The following is a 21,373-nucleotide window of genomic DNA, read 5'->3' on the forward strand; positions in this document are numbered from 1 at the left end:
AAACTTTTAGCGAGGAAAAAAATAACATATGGTTTATTATTTAAAAAGGATAAAGTTCAACAAAATTAAACTATGTATCTATATCTATGTAGCTGTATATAGCTAAATAATTACATGTGTGAGGAAAAGGTGTGCTCCATTTATATTTCAATATATCGTTGTTTTTAATGCTGGTTATAAATATTTTTTCATCAATTATACAATGCCTTCCATAATTATAATATTTTTTCATAAAAGGTAGACATGAATATTGTTTTATTTTATTTATAAATACTATGAAAATAACCCTTTTTTATAAAATGTAAAAACTATGAATTTTTTATTCTTTCGTTTGTCCTTAAAAGACAACATTGCACACCCATTTACCTTTGAATAATACGTAACTAAAATTATAAAATATATTTAATGGAAGGTTAAAAAAGACAATTTTTTAATTACCTGAACAATCTGAGAAATATAAAAATAATAATCATATTGGCAATAATAAGGTAATAATATTGCCTTAAAAAATTTATAAATGGCTAGCCCGAAATATTAGCCAAAACCAATTCCAATCACCATAATGTATTTTTTTTCTTACAATTTTACCTGACATGTTAAGGCTTTTAAATTATTTTTATGTATTTTGTTATATTTTTACATGCATACTACATAATTTTCTTTCTTTGTGTATATTTTTATGTATCATTTCGTAAAAGTATTCATGAGAACATTGTTATAAAATATTTTACCTGAACAGTTAATATTTTTTTAATAAATAAAAATTTCATATATAGCTATATTATTTCTACACTGCCATATATGTATGTGTGCATATGTTATGTTTCCTTAATTTTATTTTTTTTATTTTATTGGTACTATTTTTTGGGGGCATAAAAAATAAATAAATTTTGTCTGTTCATTTAAAAATACATATAATGGATATATGCATATTGACGCATATATTGAAAATATGCATATATAGACAAATATATTTTTGTTATATATACATATTAACAGTCAAATTAAAATTTACTGTATTTATTAATACTTTTACATATTTATAGTTCTAAATTAATTGTATTAGTCAGATTAATTCACACCCTTTACTTTAATTATTTGATTTATTATATATTTTATTTTTATTCACTGATTACTGTTGCCATTATTTTTTTTCATTTTTTAATTTAGTTGTTTTAAAATGGATAGTTAAATTTTATTGCACATTTTCAACTTTATTCATTCGTTTGTTTTGTATGATTAATATTAATTGAAGAAAATATGGTCACACTGTTTTAAAATAAAATAAATTTATATCCTTCCCACATGCATATATATATGCATTTATACATTTGTTTGGACAATTAACATTGGCATATCTTTTTATGATAAAAGAAAGGCATAATTCATTTTGTTTTTTTTTTTTTAAATTATAAAATAATGGATGTAGCAACATATATGCTACAAAATTTTATCTTTTATTTCTATATTTGTGTCATTTTAAAATAATAAATATGCATATTTTTTGCTTATGAATTCGCAGATACAAACACATGTCTAATTATACAGAGCATCCCTATGCTTTCCTTTTTTTAAATTTTTTTTCTATAAAAAATTTGAAAAATAAATCAATGCATAAAAATAGGAAAGTAAATTTTCAAAGATATTATCCTTTCCTGTATGCATATATATATAAAGATTTTTTCTCGCATTAATTTTTTTCATTTTTAAAATTAATTCATTTAAAACGGCATTTTATAGGAAAATTTTCCCATGAAGCGGCAATAAATGAAATAAAAAAAAATATATAAATATACATACTATTCGATACCGCTTAAAGAATGAATTGCATCGAAGAAAATGAAGTATGTGAAAAAAACTTCAATAAGAACAGTTACATACTTAATAATAATGAAAAAGAAAATGTAGAAAGAAATAGTTTTGAAAATAATTACAATAATTGCTACCCGAATGAAAAAAAAAAAAGTAATAATTTTTTAGATAATGAAATTTTAAAAAGTTTAAATGATAATTTTTATAATCCTACCAATTTTAACAATAATAATGAAGAAAATAATTTAAATAAAATTGAAGAAAATTTTACTAATTATAATAATAAAAATAGAAATTCAGAAAATAATATACTAAATTATAACGATAAACAATATCGTAATAATATAGAAGAGGAATGCAACCCTTTAGCATTCCCCATTGAAAGCCTACCTACTACTATAGATGATATACCATATATCGAATTTAAAAATAATACAAATTATAAATTTAAAAGTACTTCTGCTCATTTTGCAGATAGTTTAGATATGCCCATCATGGATCAGGATATGATGGAAGATCCTTGTAAACCCTCAAGCGGCATTATTGATAAAAATATACAAGAAGAAAATTTAAGTCATAACGAACAAATAATTTCTAACAATGAAGAAAGAGGAAAAGAAAGTGAAGAATTATCTAATGCTAAAGCAGAGGATGATATAAATATCCAAAAAGAATATGCAAGTCATAACGAAATAACAGTTTCTAATAGTGAAGACAATTTAAATAATAATTATAAAAATCAACAATTAAATAATTATGGTGATATACCGAAAGAAGAAATACATGACGAGCCCAATGATAATATTGCAAAAAATGAAACAATTGATGAAAATTGCAATTCAGATAAACAAAATGGCAATGACCATTCTCCAAATAATGAATCAGAAAATAAAGCTGATCATAATATTTGTAATTCCCACGAAAATAATAAACAAATAAATATGGATACTCTTAATGTGAGTCCAACAGAAGGTAATACAAGTATTAAAGTGGAGACAAGCAATTGTGATAATAATAAATATGAGCAAAATGAAGGAGAGGAAATAAAAAATGATAGTCAGGACAATGTCAACGACTTAGGTAACCAAATAAGGGACCTTCAAAATGTTGTAGAAAACATGAAGAAGGAAAAAATTCATCTTTTATCAAAATTTAAAGTGTATACATTAAATAATAAAAAAGAAATAGAGGAACTAAAAGTTATATGCAAAAATAACGAAGAAGAAATTAAAAAATATGTTGAAGAAATAAAAAATAAAAGTTTAGAAATCGAAAATCTGAAAGAAGCATATTCAAATGATGTGAATGTTTTTAAAAATAGTATAAAAAAAGAAAAAGAATTAAATTATGAATTAAGAGAAAAATATGAATTATTAAATAAAACGAAAGAACATATCGAAAAGGAAATTGAACAAATTAGGGAAAATAATGAAAGTATAAAAATGGAATTAAAAGCAAAGGAAAAAATTATAAATATGTTAGAAAATGAAAAGAATGAAGAAATGGAAAAAGGTAAACGTTTTGTGAACATTGACATAAGTGACCAAGATGAGTTATTGACATTAAAAATGGATACAGAGATATTAGTATGTTTTAAAAAAAATAATGAATATTTTATTATACCGAAATATATATTTGAAGAAAATTTTAAAAATATAAAAATACCTGACCCTGTTCAGGACAATTATGAAAAAAAGCTAAAGGAATATAAAGACGAACAAATTTTAAATATAAAAAAATTGGAAGAAGAAAAAATATATATCGAAAATGAATATAATGAATATAAAGTTAAAGTAAATTCATTAATAAATGAAACAAGTGAAAATTATAAAAGTTTAGGTGAAACTAATATTAAAATACAAGATTTAAAAAATGATATATTAAAATATGAACAAGACATAAAAAATTATAAAACAGAATTAAATAATCTGAACGAAAAATATAAATTAATACACCAACAACTTTGTAAAGAAAAAGAATTAACAGAAGAACAGAATGCAACTATATCTTCATTAAAAAAACAAAGTAAAAAAGAAAAAGTAGAAATCGAAAAAAAATATAAAGAATTATTCGATATAGAAAATCAAAAAAAAATTGCAGAAATTAAAGAAATGTATAATAATAAAGAGAAATTATTACAAGACAAAATTGAAGATTTAATTTATCAAATAGAAAAATTAACATTTCCTAAAGATGATAAATCTACCTCTCTACGTTCAAACATAACCAAATTGGACACACCCCTTAATGATATTTCGAGTACTGATGATAGTATTGAAAAGGGAAGCATACATAGTCAGGAAAAAAAAAATCGTGCAAATTCTGTGCTGACTGTTCATAAAAATTCAGTAAATGAAATGAACGAGCAAGGTAGTGTTGGTGGGGAAAGTGCTGGAACATCAAACAATGATTGCATAAATCGAACGGGAGAAAATATAGAAAATGGAAATGAAAAAAATAATAAGGACAAGATAAAACAGGAAGAAGATACCAAAATACCAATATATCCTAATGAATATAAAAAAATCAGGAAAAAATTAGAAACATATGAAATTTTAATTGATGAAGAAAAAAAAGAAAAAAAAAAATTATTAGAACAAATAAATACATTAACAAGTCAGGTAAAAAATTATGAATCAATACATGGAAATTATGAACATGTCATGTATCAAAAAAATATTCTTTCAAATTTTATATCACAAATACCATCACATATAAAAATTGATGATTATGTTACAATTATTTATAACTCTTTCAATTTTTCTAATAAAGAGATTGAGTTTATTAATTCCAAGAGATTAAAAAAGTAATTTTCAAAAGGTATTGGAATAAAATTTTTTTTTTTTCCTCATTCATTTTCATTATATGTTTTCATTCTTATTATTTGTTTTTTGTCCCTTGTATTATTTTATATTTTTCTTTTAGTCTTTCTTTTTTTTCGTTTTTGTTTTTATTTATTTATTAGTTGTTGTTTACTTCATTTTTTTGGTGCTTTTATATCGCCGTTGTGCTCACTTTGTTTGTTCAATTTGTTTGTACTTCCCATATTCGTTGATTTGACATGTGTGCAATTTATTTGCCTTGCAACGAAAACGGGATATTCCCCTTTTATTACAACTTTTTTCAATTTTTTAGACAAAATGAAATGATTAATTAGGTTTATATATTAAGAAGGTATTTTTATTTGCCAATCGGGGCATGTTAAACCGTTTCACATTATTTTATTATTTTATTATTTTATTATAAAATCAGCGAAATTCGTAAAACCGCTTAATGATAAGCCATGTTCATGTTTATGCTCATGCAAGGACAATTCCCTTTATTATGCAATGCCAATTCCCTTTATTATGCAATGCCAATTCCCTTTATTATGCAATGCCAATTCCCTTTATTAGCAATGCCATATTTGGCAGATTTATATGTGTAAACATATATTTTAAAAATATAAATACTCTTAGTTTAATTCTATTAATACAACAAAAATTAATTACTGACAAGTAAATTATAAATCAGGTAGAATGAAATAATTAAAAAAAAAAAATAACAAAGTAAAAAAAAAAGAGGAGAAAATATGATAATAAACATGTATATTTATTAACGAAATCAAAGGTATAAAATGTGCTTAATTAAAAATGAATATATAAATGAATAAATAAAAAGTGAAAAATGTAAACGTATAAAAAATATATACATATAGTATATACAACATACACACACGCGAACGCCCATAGGAGTCATATATATGTATACACAATTTATACATACATACATACACAAAGTATACATATAAAACGAACTAATTTATGTTTTTTTGTCAGTAACTTTTTACAAACCAGTACATCTATACATATATAAATATGCATACACATAATTATGGATTTAATTTACTTTTGTTGACTCTGTGTAATTATGGCCACTCCAAACAAGATTGCCAATTTTAGAAAATATGAATAAAAATATAATAAAAAATATACATATCATTGCATGGTTTGTGACATAACTTCTTGAATATGATAAAACCATTATCATACAAAGAATAAACACTGAATTAATAAATGACATGAAAAGTCCAGCAAAACTGTGTATATCAGATGATTTTTGTTCTGCGCGTTTTTGAAAATGTAGTGAAAATCTAAAAATGGAAAAAAAAAAAAAAAAAAAAATATAGACAAAAAATATTTCAAAATTTATTAACATGTACATATATATTTTGTTTTCAAAACTTACTTTGCTTTCAAATTTACTGAGAAAAAGAAAAAAAGGAATAAGCATATTGTATAAAAAATTAAAAATATAGGGAAGCTCATAAAATCGATTAGAAGGAAAGGGAATATAAAAATAACAAGTGCGAATCCCATAAGAAACATTCCCCTGAAAAGTAAAAAGTGTAAATGAATATGTTTGGATGGATATAGAGACGAGGACAAGAAAGATAAGTTATAGATGAACTTACAATGAATGATCCTTTATAGTAACAATGTTTTTTTTGTTGCAATAATAGGAAGTGTTTTCAAAACATTTAGCCAAGGATATTAAAATGATAGAAATTAAAACTTTTACAAATAATTTTTCAATATATTGATATTCACAAACAAATACTGACGTCAATGGAATGACAAAATATGTCATTATATCTTCAGCACTATTTAAAAATGATAATGTTGTTAAGTAATATAATAATTTATAATCACCACAAACAGTTTTTAAACTAGTTCCAAGGGTACAAAAATGATTTTTGTATTGATCTTTTAATAAGAGTATTTCTTTGTTAGAATATGCATCATAATTATCATTAATATTATAAATCTGGTTTTGCATTACAGAAATGCTAGGATATACATTAGTAAAACTTTTAACATATTGATTTGGTTGATTACTAATATTCTCTTCATAATATTGATCAAAATCATTTTCATTTGCTTCATGTTTAGCATTTCCTCCTTCAAGATTATCTACATTCGTTTCTAACTCAGAATTATTATCATTAGATTGTCCTTTTTTGCGTGATGCATCACCTTCTTCAATTCTAATAGTGTATACTACTAAACTTACAATAGATGTAGCAGCAAAAAATAAAGAAGTTAAATATACAAATAAATCTCTATGGGATTCTGGAAAGAAATATCTAGAAAATAAATACATAACAAATGCAATTAGTGGATTGAATAATGCAATTGATACATCTGAAAAAAATTGATGAAGAGCTATATACTTTTTATGAGCTCTTTCAGTAACTTTTATATCAAATTTTTTTGAAATATACTCAAGCCCATTATTATCTATATCTAATATACTAGATAAATTAATACACATACTATCAAGTATAATTAATAAGCAAAAGAAAAATTCATAAACTAAATCTAAATAAAATTTTTTAATATAATCTTGATAGGTATAATATAATAAGGGAATACATACTCCCCATAGTATTGCTCTTGTAGTATTAGTTGCCAACAAAAAGAATCTGATATTTTGTTTTTTAATTAAATATAATGATACTGGGGTAAATAATAATAAAATTAAAAATGAAATAAGTCTATATACAAAAAACATGCAATATTGTTCAAATAAAAATAATAACAGAAGTGGTGTTATAGCCCAATGAAAGGATGTTCTAATAGTATTAAATATTTGACCAACTACATATCCTTTTAAAATATCATCATTAAAAATTGAATCTCCATCAACACTACTACCTATTGAATTTAGATGATCAGATGAATAATTAATTTCATAAGAATTATTATTTCCATGTTTTTGTTTTATGCCACTTTTTTTTTTTTTCAAATCTTCATAAATTGAATTATATACTTCACTAAATTTTTGATTATCTGATTTGTTGTTATTATTTTCTCCTTCATTTCCATCTTCATTCAATGAACGATAAGGTGCACCTTCATCTTTATTTTGATTTTTATCATTTTTATTTTTAAACATACCACTAATATATTTATTTTTTTTCTTACTATTTTTACCATCATTATTCAACAAATTATTATTTAACCCACTATCAACATTTACATTTCCTTCATTTTCATAATTCCCATGACCATCTAGATTTCCATTAGCTCCATAATCTTCACTCATATCTACATGATCTGTATTTCCAGTTGCATAACCCACCATAGTTACATGAAAAATTAGTCAGCGTATAATAGTGTATTAACAATTAGTAGAAATATAAATATATATTATATATACATATATATATATTATGTATATACTTTTTATTTTTTTAAATTGGAGTTTAAAAAATTTAGAAAAAACAATTAAGAAAAATATAAATTTAATTTATAATGGCTTGGAAGTTAAGAAATAAAAAATATATAAGTATTAAGCTAGCAATATAACACTATAACTAATATACTATATATATATTATATTCCTTTATTTTTTTTTTCTTCTTTATCAATCGGTATAAATAAAAACATATAATATATATAACAAGAAAACAACTACATAATTAGGAAATATATATATATATTTTTTATTTTTTTTTAAATCAAGTAAAATTTTTAATTAAAAAAAAAAACAATAAAAAATGTTATAACATTCCTTCCTTGGTATATTTATACTAAGCATAGGGTATTATATTATTTTTAATTTTAATTTATTATTAATTATGTTTTCCGACATATATAAATATAAAATATATTCAGTAACACGTAAAATAATTAATATTTACATAATATATGTGAATAATTTAATTTTGGAAATATAGGGAATTTTATTAATTATTTTTTATTTTTTTTTTTTGGCCTTTTTTTTTTTTTTTTTGGTGATTGAAGCGGGGAAATTTAAGAAAAATGAGAGTATGCACTACTATTATAGAGAAGGACACTAAATGAAGAGATAAGATGGGAAAAATAATATATAGAAATTATAAAGGTTATATATTCATATTGTACTTATAATAATCCAAGTAACCAACAGGGGCATGCTACTATATCATAAAAAAATATTATTTATTACATAGGGAAAGTATACTATTTAAAATTATTAACAAAAAAGGGCATAAAAATAAATGCAGCATATATATATGCGCGCCATATTTTTTTAGTAATCCTAACAATTTTTTTGCACTTATTATTACTTTATGCCATTTTTTTTGCTATTTGTTTATGCTAATAATAATGCTCGTTCTTTACCCCTTTTCCAATGTAGTGCTTTACTACGACCCCCCTAAAAATATTAGGCTATTTATATAATAGTATATATTATATAATATATATATATCCATATAGCAGCTTGTTGCTATACCCGTTTATCATAAATATCCTAAGGCATATTAAAATATACTAATAAAGGTTGTGTAATAATTTTTTATTTGTCAATTTTTTTTTAATAAAATTAGTGAAATTTGCATTTTTTTACATATTTATTTTTTATTCTATTTTTTCAAAATGGCTAAATAAGATTAATTTGAAAAATTTGAAAATTTTGAAAAATAAAAAAAATAAAAAATATAATTCCATTCCCTAAGTCCCCCCAAAATGTATAAATACCATATTAACAACATTGTCTAGGAGTTTTAATATTATACTCCATTTTTTTTCATAAATTTTTCATCTCTTCACTTATATATCCCTTTATGAATTTAATAAAATGGCGTATATATTTAAGAGGGAAGGGTGTTATAGCAAAAATAGATTAAGTGAACTGTTTCGGAAAAATAAAAGTTTTGTTAATCAGCTCATGTATGATTTAACATCTTTTCATTATGAAAATTATATGAAAAATAAAATTCACAAAAATATTATGACCAACTATAACAGTAAAAAAAAAAATAACACTACAACGTTCTTATAAAATTATTTAAAAAAACGCATGTGCATACTTTGAATGTATACAAAAACTTCCACACAAAATTCATGACTTTATGTTGTTTCCCTATTTTATAGATATTGAAAAAATCCAGTCTATGCTAAATTTGATAAATGGGGACAAAGAAAATGCCTTCAAAATAAAAACAGGTATGTTTAATTCTCCTTTTGTTTGTTTTTTTTCTCATATATTATATTTGCTTATATTTATTTCTCTCCATTTTTATAAATAATGTTTTTCTTTTTATAGGGCACTTTTATTTTCGTAGTGGGGTTCCAGTAGTTACACCTTATATTCAACAAACTAACGAATTTGCTGAAAATAATAATTATGTATATAATTTTAAAAGTTTAAAAAAAAAATATTTAAAAGAAGTTTATGACTCATATAAACACAAAATAGGTGGTACTGATCCATCAGTTCCTCTTTTTTACAAACACAAATAAAAATTTTTATCAAAATAGATTTACATTTTATAATAGTTTTATTTAACAATTACAATATTATGCTTTTCGATAAAGCTTTTTATTTTTTTTTTCGTTTTTTTATTCTGAACAAGGAATAATTTTAACCCTTAAAATAATGCACAATTTCATTATTACCTGAACAAGACAGGTTTTAGAGGGTTATTATTCTTGCAGTACAGAATAAATAAAATACTATCATATATTTTTCATTCAAATGTTTATATGAATTAAAATAATAATAAAATTGCTTAATTTTTGAATTTTTTGTTTTTTCAATTTATTTGTACTATTTTATTATTTTTTGCATACGCAACTAAAAAACAATAACAAAATAAATAACTAATAAATAAATTTTTTTTTTATGTATTTTCATCAAGTATAGAGATGATAAGTTTGATATTCTACAATGCGAACATATTTAATCGCTTAAAAATAACGAGATTCGAAAAAAAAAAAAGAATGGAAATAAGAATAAGCTAAAATGCCATAAAATATTATAATCATAAAAAGCATAAAAGCAAATTTTAAATAACGCTACATATAATATAGACATATAATAACAAATAAATGTACAAAGGTTTGCGACTACACACAAATAAGAAAATAAAATGGAGGGGTCCCTCCCCATAAATGCGTATACATAGTGTGAAAGAATTCAAACATGATTTTTTTATATCAAATTTTTTTTGAATAAATTTATTGTTTTATTTTTCACACTAAGCTAGTTAGTTAAAAAATCGGAATACATTGCATTAAGGTTGACTTCTAAAAACAAATCGTTGATGCCGTTTTCAACAGGATTGAGCTCTTTTAATAAAATAAGGGTTTCGTCCTTTGATTTTTTCATAGAATATTTATAAAAATTCATTTTAATTTTTTTAGCCAAGTATACTAAAATGTGAGAAATATTTGTATTAGAATGTATTGATATTTTTTTTTTTTTTTTTTTTGTATGTTTTAATAAATCATGGACATCATAATTTGTTAAGCATTGGGAATTATTCCAATTTTTAGTAGGATGATTATATATATGATCCGAGTTTGAATCTTCATAATTTTGTAAATCTAAACCAGAATTCATGCCATTAATATTATTATTTACTATTTCATCATCTGAAGAGTCTTGTAGCATTGCATTATTTTTGTTAAACCGATTTGATAAGATACTACTTGTCGAATTTGCTGATGAGGTACTTAAATTATCATTCGATGAGCTCTCATTATCAGTTGATTTAAATTTTTCATCATCAATATCTTCATTTAAATAATGATCACAATAACTTTTATTTTTTATTGCATTATTATAATAAAGATTTTGTGCATCAAATGGTTCATCAATATTTATAGATTTTTCACTATCATCATTTTGTTTATTATATTCATCTCTATATCCACCACTACTAATAGTGTTACTATTGTCATCACTACTATTACTTAGTGTGTGACTCATTTCTATAGAGTCATTATCTTCTGTTGCATCAGAGCTAGTTATATTATGTTCAACTTTATTTTCAACAATTTGGGAATTTTCATTATTACCTTCTTCATTTATACTATCATCATGGCTTCGTATTTTTGCTAAATTATGGACACCATATACTTGCTCGATAATGTCAAGAAAAGCAATAAATTTAGATTCTTCAACTTTATTTTTGTTTACTATTAAATTTTTTTTCATACCATATTGAGACGATAGCATATTAGGACCATTATTTGTCATATTATTATTAACACCTGGTGGAATATTTGGTGAATTAGTTGGATTATTACTAATACTATTTTTGTTTTTCTTATTTTTTGCCATTAAATGATGATTGAAAAACTTTTCTTCAGTTGAATTAAGAAAAATTGTGATCATATTTTTTTGTTTTTTTTTATTTTTTTTTTTATTATTATTTTTGTTGTTTTCATCTTGTATAGGCATATCTATATCAGGTTTCCCATCTTTATCAACTTGTGGTGAATTAGAGATTGGTATTGCTTCATCAAAAATTATGACTCCTTCTTTTGTATAGTTTCTTGTAGCAACTCCATCTTTTTCAATTGTTTTATTAATATTTGATTCACTTGAACGTGTATCAAGTTCAATATTATGTGAATTTTTAATTAAAATATGATTTTTGATCATTGTATTTACTGCTTTATTATAAACTGATGGTGTTATGTAATTACCCATATCTTTATGTGTTGAAAATGTATTTTTTTTTATAGATATATCTTTAAAAAATATCCATGAATAGAAATTAATAAAGCTTACATTCCGTTTAACTAGTATATTAATAATAATTAATAAAGTCCTCAACAAACATAAGACATCACTATTGTCATAAGTATTAAAATCGTATATATAATTATCATCATTCTTATCAACATTTTTAAGGTTTTCAATTGCTATCTTATATTTCATTCTTTCAACATGATATATTTGTAAAATCAAAGAAATAAAAGTAGGTATAATAATATAAATTTCATTTTCATCATTTCTTATTATGATTGAACATATAAGTATTAATATTTCTCTATATAGTTTTAGATCGGTACAATATTTTAAATATTCTGAAATATTTTCAGCAATTTTAGGTAAATAACCTAAATAAAAATTATGATTTCCTGATAAAATTATTAACGATAATTTATTTATATAATTTATTCGAGAGTTGATTATGTTAAATTTGAGGGAGAATATACTACTAGTGGGTGGCAACAATAAATCATCAATGTTTGGTTCATTTAATTTTTTAAAAATACTTGACAAAGCTTGAGTACATCGTATATCAAGATTAGAAATGCAATAATATAAATCGGATATTATCTTTTTTATATAATATCGACAACTATAATTATAATCTAGTAAAAAGTTTATAATTAAAAAAAATGGATATCTATAAAAAACATTCTGTATATTATTATTATATAGTATAGATATATACTTTCCAAAGTTTTCATAAAATAAATTAATTGCTGATTCAGTAATAAAACTTTTTACACCCCCAATTGAAAAATTGTTACCACTAGTATATGCATTTATTGTAGTATTACTATTGTAATAGTTATTATTTATATTATTTAAATTTCCATTTCCTGTATTTATTTGTCTATTACTAACAGAATGTGTATTATTTGAAATAGATACAGTATTATTATTATTTTGCCCACTATTATTATTATTTCCTACAGTGTTATCTACACTATTTTTGGCTCCTTCATTTTTATGCAAACTATTATCAAACTCATTTTGATTTTCTTCAACAGTCTTAATACTAACTGCATGATAAAAACACATCAACAAAAATGCTAATGAATTAATAGCTGCAATCTCGGAATAATCATTTACATTAAAATGATTTTCAATCGATTTAGATCTGTAATTATAAATTAACTTCTTAATCTCTGCAATCTCTTCATCATTATTAAAGCTGGCTAATTTTGTATTATCATTTTTATTCCTGAAATATTTACTAACAATAAAACTTGAATTATTTTTAATGTAATAAATATTAAAGGGATAAACAAAACTTGGTAATGGCAATTGTATGTTATAATTATTTTTTATATTTTTTGCATAGTAACTATATAATGATATCTGAATCACAATGTTGATCTGTTCTATAATAATTTTCTTATGTAACTTATCATTAAATAAATATCCATGATTATTTTCAATTATAAATAAGATATATAAAAACCATATACTACTCATAACATTTTGAGCATTTAATGTTATCTTTTTTATTAATGAAAATAAAGTATCAACAAAGCAGTTTATCACCTTTTGTGATAATTTACATATATTTAAATATATATTAAATAAAAAATACATAAATGTATTTATATTTATTTTGTTTTTATATTTCTCATAATAATTTATTATATCTTCTAATATTTTGACAAGTATATCTTCATTAAATTCAGTTAGTAAAAGTAAAAATGCTGATAATTTTACATTTTCGTATATATTATTTTTTTTTTTTTTTTTATTTAATTTTTTTAAAAAATATTGATGAATTTTTCTATCTTTTTTACTTTGTTTTTTACCATATTTTTTCATATTCTCTAATTTTTTTAACATATGTTTATCTCTTTTTGCAATATCTTGTTCATCAAAAGTTCCATTAGGATCAGTACTACTTTGTTCACTACCACTATTATACTTACTAGTTTCATCGTCTGTTTGAAATTTCTTTTCTTCAAACACATCATCGTGAGCATTAAGTGTATCTTCTTCTTTATCTCCACCTTCTGTATTATCATTGTCAACTTTATAATTTGGAATATGCATTTTAAATAATGTATATAAATTACTTATAAATAAAAATTCATTTCTTGTAATAAAATAGGTAATCTTACTTATCGATATTATATTAGATAAACATACTTTTAATAATGATACTTTTTTATTTTTCTTTTTTAAACTTGCAATATATCCATTATTCAACTTATTTAAATTATTATAATTTCGATTTCCATCTCTATCTCCTAACATTTTATTATTGTCCCAATCTGAATTATAATGTACAGACTTCATTAAATAATTTTTATCAGCATTATCTCCATAATTATTTTCAGTATTTCCATATTTTTTTTCATATCCTGATCCACTAGCATTCATTCGAACTTGCTTTCCCGTATTATTACCATATGAGTCATAGTCATTATTTCCATAATTATTTGTTATATCTTTTTTATAATTAGATTGTATTTCTTTTTCATCTCTATAATAATAATCATTAGCTCGTTTGTCAGTACTTCTCATTTGGTAGGTGCCTTCTTCATTCTGCTCATAAGGATATCCATATCCTGCTTTTTTTGTATTACCACCATTTTGAGCATTTTCATTATTTGCCATATCATTATGGTCTACATTTTTCAAAAAGTTATCATCATAGTTGTCATCTGGGAATTTAGTTGGCTCAAGTTTTTCATTATACATGTTTTCTCTCATTGTGTTGTCCATATAATTGTTAGCTTGATAGATGTCCTTATTTTGTAAGTTTGATTTTTTTTCTCTTCTATCCATATCATGATTATTTAAATGGGGTAAATTATCATCACGATCATATATGTTACTATGTAAGTCTTTGTTGTAATTATCTGGATTATGCTCACTATTTATTTCGTTATACATACTACTGTTGTTGTAGTTATACACGCTACTGTTATTGTAATTGTACATGCTACTATTGTTGTTCATTGATGTATTTTTATTTTCATCCCAGTTTATTAAATCTTTATCATTTTTATAATAACGTCTTAATCGTTTTTTAAGAAAAACATAAAGATTAAAAATGACAGAAAAGAGTGTAGATATATTTAAATGTTGCATACTCAAATATTTATCATCTGTCTTTATAGAAAAAATTGCACAAAATGGTTGAATAGGAATCTTATTTTCAATCAAGCTATGTTCAATCTCTTCAATGGTAATACTATTATAATCATACTTATATTCTTGTTTAATTTCATTTTTATTTTCTGTTTTCATTTCTGTTTTTTTTTCATTAAGTAACTCATCTTTATATATTAATTTAAAAATTTCCAACAAAAATTGACAAAACTTTTTTATAAAAAAAAAGTTTTTTTTTTTCTTTTTATCTTCAATTTTTATAATATATAATAGGTCGAGAAAAAATACAGTCAAATAATACGTTTTTACATTTCTTTCAGTAATTATATTTTCAATTAAATATATAATACTTTTTAAAACTTCTTTATATATTACTTTTTCATTTATATTTAATATAATTGTCATAGATTTTCTTAGCACACTAAATATGAATACATCATTTTTTATTTTTTCATTATTAGCATTAATTATATCAAAATAATTGTTACTTGCTATAATAAATTCTTCATAGTTTGTATATTTTGTTGATAGTTTACTTCCTTTTGTTTTCCCACCTTCTTTATCTTCTTCCTTTTGTGTTGTTGTGTTTGCATTGGTAGATGTTAAGGTAGATGGTAATAGTCCATAAAGAAGTAACTTCTCTCCATTATTTTCATAACGAAATAAAACATAACGGATAAATCGAATTAATTGTATTTGTAATATATAATATTTTTTAATTGTAAAATAATAAAATAAAAATAAAAAATGATGTATTGTTTCTTTATAATATATATGTAAAATTTTTGTATATTCAAAATGTTTACTTTCATTTAAATTAAATATTTTATTTATAAGACCAATAACATCTCTTTTAAATTCTAGCAGTATGTTCTGTTTAAATAATATCTTATTATTTTTTTTTTGGTTTTTATGTTGTCTACCTATTTCTAATTGGCTGTTATCTTCATAGGAATTTATTTCATTTGCTTTGCTAGACTTTGGATTTAAATTTGAATCTAAATTATTTACATCTTGTATTCGTTCATTAAGATATAGAATACGTAAAAATAAAATAAAAAATACATCTAAATAATTTCTAAAATATAATGAACTTATATTTCCTTCTGTACATATACAACATACAATAATATTAATATTTTGCTCATAATTTTTTAATATCATTTTCTCTCTATAATTATAAATATTCTTACTAATCTTATGTTGGTATAGCCATAACATAAAATTTTCAATATTACAAAAAAAGAAATTTAAATAATCAAATCTACATTTTAATTTATTTAAAAGAATTTCATAATTTTTACGAAGATCTGAAGAGCTATTTTGTTTATTTTTTAAATAATTAGAAGTTCCAATTTTGTTTCCTCCATACTCTAGTTCATTATTGTTGTAGTAAAAACTGTCTTGATATTCCCTCTGTTTAATTCGATTACTATTGTCATTATCTATGTACACTTCATAATTATCTACGTTTTTATAGATCCCCATTTTTGAATTTTCTTTCTCTTCTTTAATACATAAATTTTCTATACTTTCAATCAGTTCAAACATGCCAATAATAATATGATCAAATATGTATGGTATATTTTTTTTATTACTTTTTATATATTTTACTAGATAAAAATTTATTAATATATTTCTTTTTTCATATAGCTTAAATAAATCATGAGTTAGATTATAGAAATTAGAATGAATAATATGAAAGTCGCTTATTTTATTATTAATAATATATTCTAAAATAATTTTAGCATTACACACTAATTCATTTGAATCTTTACTTTTTAATGACTCTCTTAAAATGTTTAAACAATAATGATTATGACAAAAGTTGTACATATAATTTAGATCGAAAAATAATTTGATAAAACATTTATTATGTTTCAATATTTTTATATAATTAAATACATGTTTTACAATTTTTTTTGAATAAATTAAAATTTTTGCAACAAAATTTCGATCAAATAATAATGCTGATTTAACATTACTAAAATAATTTCTAAAGGATGAAAAATAATTACTACTACTTCCACCTCTTCCACTAAATTTAATTAGATCATCAAAACTATTTCGTATCTCACTACTATCACCATTTTCAAATGCATCAAATAATATATACTCTTCTATATTGTTAAATCCATTTATATTTAATTTACGTTCTCTATATTCACAATGTTCTTTAAGTTGATTAATAATAAAATTATCGTCTTCATAGTTTTTATCATAATTAAATGTTTTTCCTTCATTTTTGTTATTATCTTTATTTTGACCTTTACTTAGATCATTAGTTTGTATCATAGATATGCTATTTGATTTTTCTAATGATGTTAAATTCTGATTTGACATTCTTTTTTTTTCAGTTTTTATTTCTCTACAACTTAATAAAACAATCTTATTAAAATTAATGCGTATAACATTTAAAAATAAATAAGCCCAGAAATAAAACTTATTTGTATTTTCCCTAGTGCAATTTTTTAAAATATTAATTAAAAAAAATTCACAACTATCATTTAATTTTTCTTTATCAATTAGTATATGATAATTAAAAAATAAAAATATTATATATTCATAATTATTTGTAAAAAAATGAAATTCTTTATTTTTTATAATCGTATCAATTAAATTATATTTTAATTTACTTATATATTTTTTAAAAACATATTTTAATTTTTCATTCCATTCAAAATTTAATCTTGTTTTTGAATTTGTATCATCAATTTGGCTATTCGAATTATTTCTTTTCATTTCATTTTCATTATGTTTAAAATTTTTTCCATTTTGTAAATAATTTCTATTTCCTTTTTCATTACTACTTGTGTGGTGAAATTCAAAATTATTATTATAATTATTTTCAAAGTTTGTATCATCTTCTTCATCATGTGTGGGACTTGCAAAGTTAGCTATACTTCCTATCCCTTGAAAAGCAGCCTCTTTAGACAAAACACCAGTAATAATCAAAAACAATGCCTTTTGCAAATAAAAGTTATTATATTTAATTACAAAAAAATGAAAATAACATAAGGCAGCATCCTTCCCAGGTATCAAGTGTATAAAATTTAAAAACTGATGATAGTCATTGAATAGGTTTATTGTCAAATGAGTTTGTATCATATAAATTAGCTTGCTATTTAAAAAATTTACAAACTTTAGTAAGGCTGTACTGAAGATAAATACAAAATAGAGGTAAAAATTTTTATTTATGTCTTGTATATATTCAAGGAAATATGTCATAATATTTAACAAATTCATAAATTTTTTGATATATGCATTTATATTATTATTAAATAGTTCTTCATCATTTTTTAAATAATGGAAAGTATACATTAATATATTTGTAATTGTTTCAAAACTTATTAATTCTATATCTAATATTTTTTTAAAATATTCATTAACATTATTATCTTCTCTATTTTTATAAAAAAACTTTAATAAATATAAAAATATATTTTCCATAATATATTTATTAATATTTATATAATCTGTATTTTTAAATAATATAAATAAAACTTCTAAAATATGTATTGGATTATCATTAAACTTATTTTCAAGTATATCAATAATAGTCTCATAATATATTTTATAACTATCTAAACTTACATTATCTTTTAAATTTTTATCATCATTACTTTCATACATATATAAGTATTTGAAGATACGTCTATTTAATCCCATATCCGATTTACGTAATAAAAACATTACATTCCTTATTATTATTTTTTTACTAACCTCATTGAATAAGACATCATTAGATGAAACTGATTGATTACCTTCACGATGGTCATTATTTAAATTATTTTTATATCGCATGTCATTATCATTTTTATTATGTTCACTAACATATGTATTACTAAATATATCTTTTTCTGAACCATCGTTTTTCATTATATTTTCATTTCCACTTATATGCCGTTTATTTATTTCATATTTGGCTAAACTACTTTCAGATGTTACATTTTTTTGTCCCCTTCTATCATCATTGTTAAAATAATTTACTGGAAAGTTTTCAGAAGATTGAGAATATGTATTATTCCGTCTTATGTTTAAATTGTCATCTCTGTTTCGTATGGTTGAAATGTTTTGTCGTGAATTATTATTATATGATGTTGTACTGTCGATACTGTTATTTTTATTTAATCCAGGACGTCTAGCATTTGCTAAATGGGGAGGTAAATTCGATTCTATTTCTACATCATATAAAGGGAAATTATTTATAAGTAAACTTAATGTAATTCTTTGATTTAAAATGTTTTTATCGTTCAATGAAAAAATTAAAGAAGATAATACTAATTCATCTTTGTAAGGAAGTAATGTTTTAATTCTCTCTTTAGATAATAAATATATTTGTGGGCTAAATGAGGTTTCTAAAAAGTTTAAAACATTTGTTCTAATTTCTGAATGTCTTAATAATAGTAACCATAAATTATTAAAAAATATATTCTCTCCTATATAATTATTTATTGAATATATGTATAATAAAATGTTGTTGTCACTATCTACAACATTAAACAGAGATAACAATAATGCATATGTAAACATATGAATATTTTCTCTCAAATTTAATATACATTTTATATTTTTAAAATATATTGTCTTTAAACTAACGGTACAATGTAACATAAACTCAAAAACACCTGAACATAATATGTGAATATTATCCATAAAATAGGTTTTCTCAACTTTTTTAAATATCGATCCATAAATTATTAAAGCTTTTGAATGAACTCCTGATGGTAATAATGGATTTAAACATTGTGACAATCTTCTAAATAATAAAAATTTTGATGATATATCTAAGAATACTTCATATTTTTCAATCGTTAAATATAATTTTTGTAGTATATTACTTAAATCAGCCCATTCTTGTACTTTTTCAAAAAGCAGCAATATATTTGTTATATCATTATTTAATTTCTTTCTTAAAGCCCGGTTAGATTCAGATCCCTTTTTAATCATCTTTTTATTTTATCGTCCTTATTCAGTATACCCAACTATTGTTATTTTTTTTTTTTTTTTTTTTTTCAACCTTTGAATGAATGCATATGGTCTATAGGAAGAGTTAGGACAAGACTTACACAGTTTTTAAAAATAAACACACTAATTTGGCACGTACTATAATAAATACAAATATAACTTTTATTATGCTTGACAAACAAGAGAGTTTATAAATTATTTTACAACTATTTCTTATTAATTTATGTAAATTATAAATTATGCTATTTTCACGGAATTGCAAAATCAAGAATAATCAGCTTTATCACGGATAATTAAATCTATATACTTTTTTTTGGGGAAATTGCAAAAAATCAAATTATGTATAGCATATAGAACATTATAAAAATGAAAAAAAAAATATACATACATACTATTTCTTAAAAGTATAGTAAATTTTTCTACATAATATAAACGTTTTTATACAAAGTATGTTATTCACTTTTTTTTTTTTTGTAATGATATATATTGAAAACTGGAAAAAACGTAAAAAAAAGGAATACAATAATTATTCTTATACATATGTAACATAATTTTTTAATAATAAATTTTAAAACATTCAAAAGTTTAATTAAGCATATAAAAAGAAATAACAGAATGTTTTAAAACACAAAATATAGTTTGTACTATGAACAAGAAAAAAAAATGTATATATATTTAAAATATGTATATTATTGTAAAATAAAGAACAACTTTTATAAATATGTTTATATATATATTCACAATTATAAAACATATACCACATTTTATAATATTAAAATAATGTATATATATAATTAATTAAAAATATGTAAAAATAAAAAATTTTTAAAACTCCTATTTTTTTTATTTTATATAATATTAATTATATAAACACATTATAAAACCAACATGCTTTTTATTTTTTTTTAAATCCTCGAAAATATATAGTGACAAGGCGGCGCAAAACGTAAATATAAAA

At 21.9% G+C, this 21,373-nt stretch overlaps 4 protein-coding genes across 4 annotated transcripts; 2 read left to right on the forward strand and 2 right to left on the reverse strand.

Annotated features, from left to right (window-relative positions):
* Positions 1–1,820: 1,820 nt before the first annotated feature.
* On the forward strand, positions 1,821–4,622 carry PVVCY_0400430 (conserved Plasmodium protein, unknown function; the record flags this gene model as incomplete). Its single annotated transcript, XM_008627794.2, has 1 exon — positions 1,821–4,622. The coding sequence occupies one exon, from the start codon at positions 1,821–1,823 to the stop codon at positions 4,620–4,622; it is 2,802 nt and encodes a 933-aa protein (XP_008626016.2).
* Positions 4,623–5,899: 1,277 nt separating this feature from the next.
* PVVCY_0400440 (conserved Plasmodium membrane protein, unknown function) lies at positions 5,900–7,938 on the reverse strand (the record flags this gene model as incomplete). The annotated part of the gene is made up of 3 exons (XM_037634946.1): positions 5,900–5,944; positions 6,040–6,055; positions 6,266–7,938. The coding sequence occupies 3 exons, from the start codon at positions 7,936–7,938 to the stop codon at positions 5,900–5,902; spliced, it is 1,734 nt and encodes a 577-aa protein (XP_037490137.1).
* Positions 7,939–9,417: 1,479 nt separating this feature from the next.
* PVVCY_0400450 (conserved Plasmodium protein, unknown function) lies at positions 9,418–10,082 on the forward strand (the record flags this gene model as incomplete). Its single annotated transcript, XM_008627792.2, has 3 exons — positions 9,418–9,586; positions 9,714–9,785; positions 9,886–10,082. 3 exons carry the CDS (start codon positions 9,418–9,420, stop codon positions 10,080–10,082), a joined length of 438 nt encoding a protein of 145 aa, XP_008626014.2.
* Positions 10,083–10,824: 742 nt separating this feature from the next.
* On the reverse strand, positions 10,825–20,397 carry PVVCY_0400460 (conserved Plasmodium protein, unknown function; the record flags this gene model as incomplete). Its single annotated transcript, XM_037634947.1, has 1 exon — positions 10,825–20,397. The coding sequence occupies one exon, from the start codon at positions 20,395–20,397 to the stop codon at positions 10,825–10,827; it is 9,573 nt and encodes a 3,190-aa protein (XP_037490138.1).
* Between the last annotated feature and the right edge of the window lie 976 nt (positions 20,398–21,373).

This window comes from Plasmodium vinckei, assembly GCF_900681995.1.
Source record: "Plasmodium vinckei vinckei genome assembly, chromosome: PVVCY_04".
NCBI lineage: Eukaryota > Apicomplexa > Aconoidasida > Haemosporida > Plasmodiidae > Plasmodium > Plasmodium vinckei.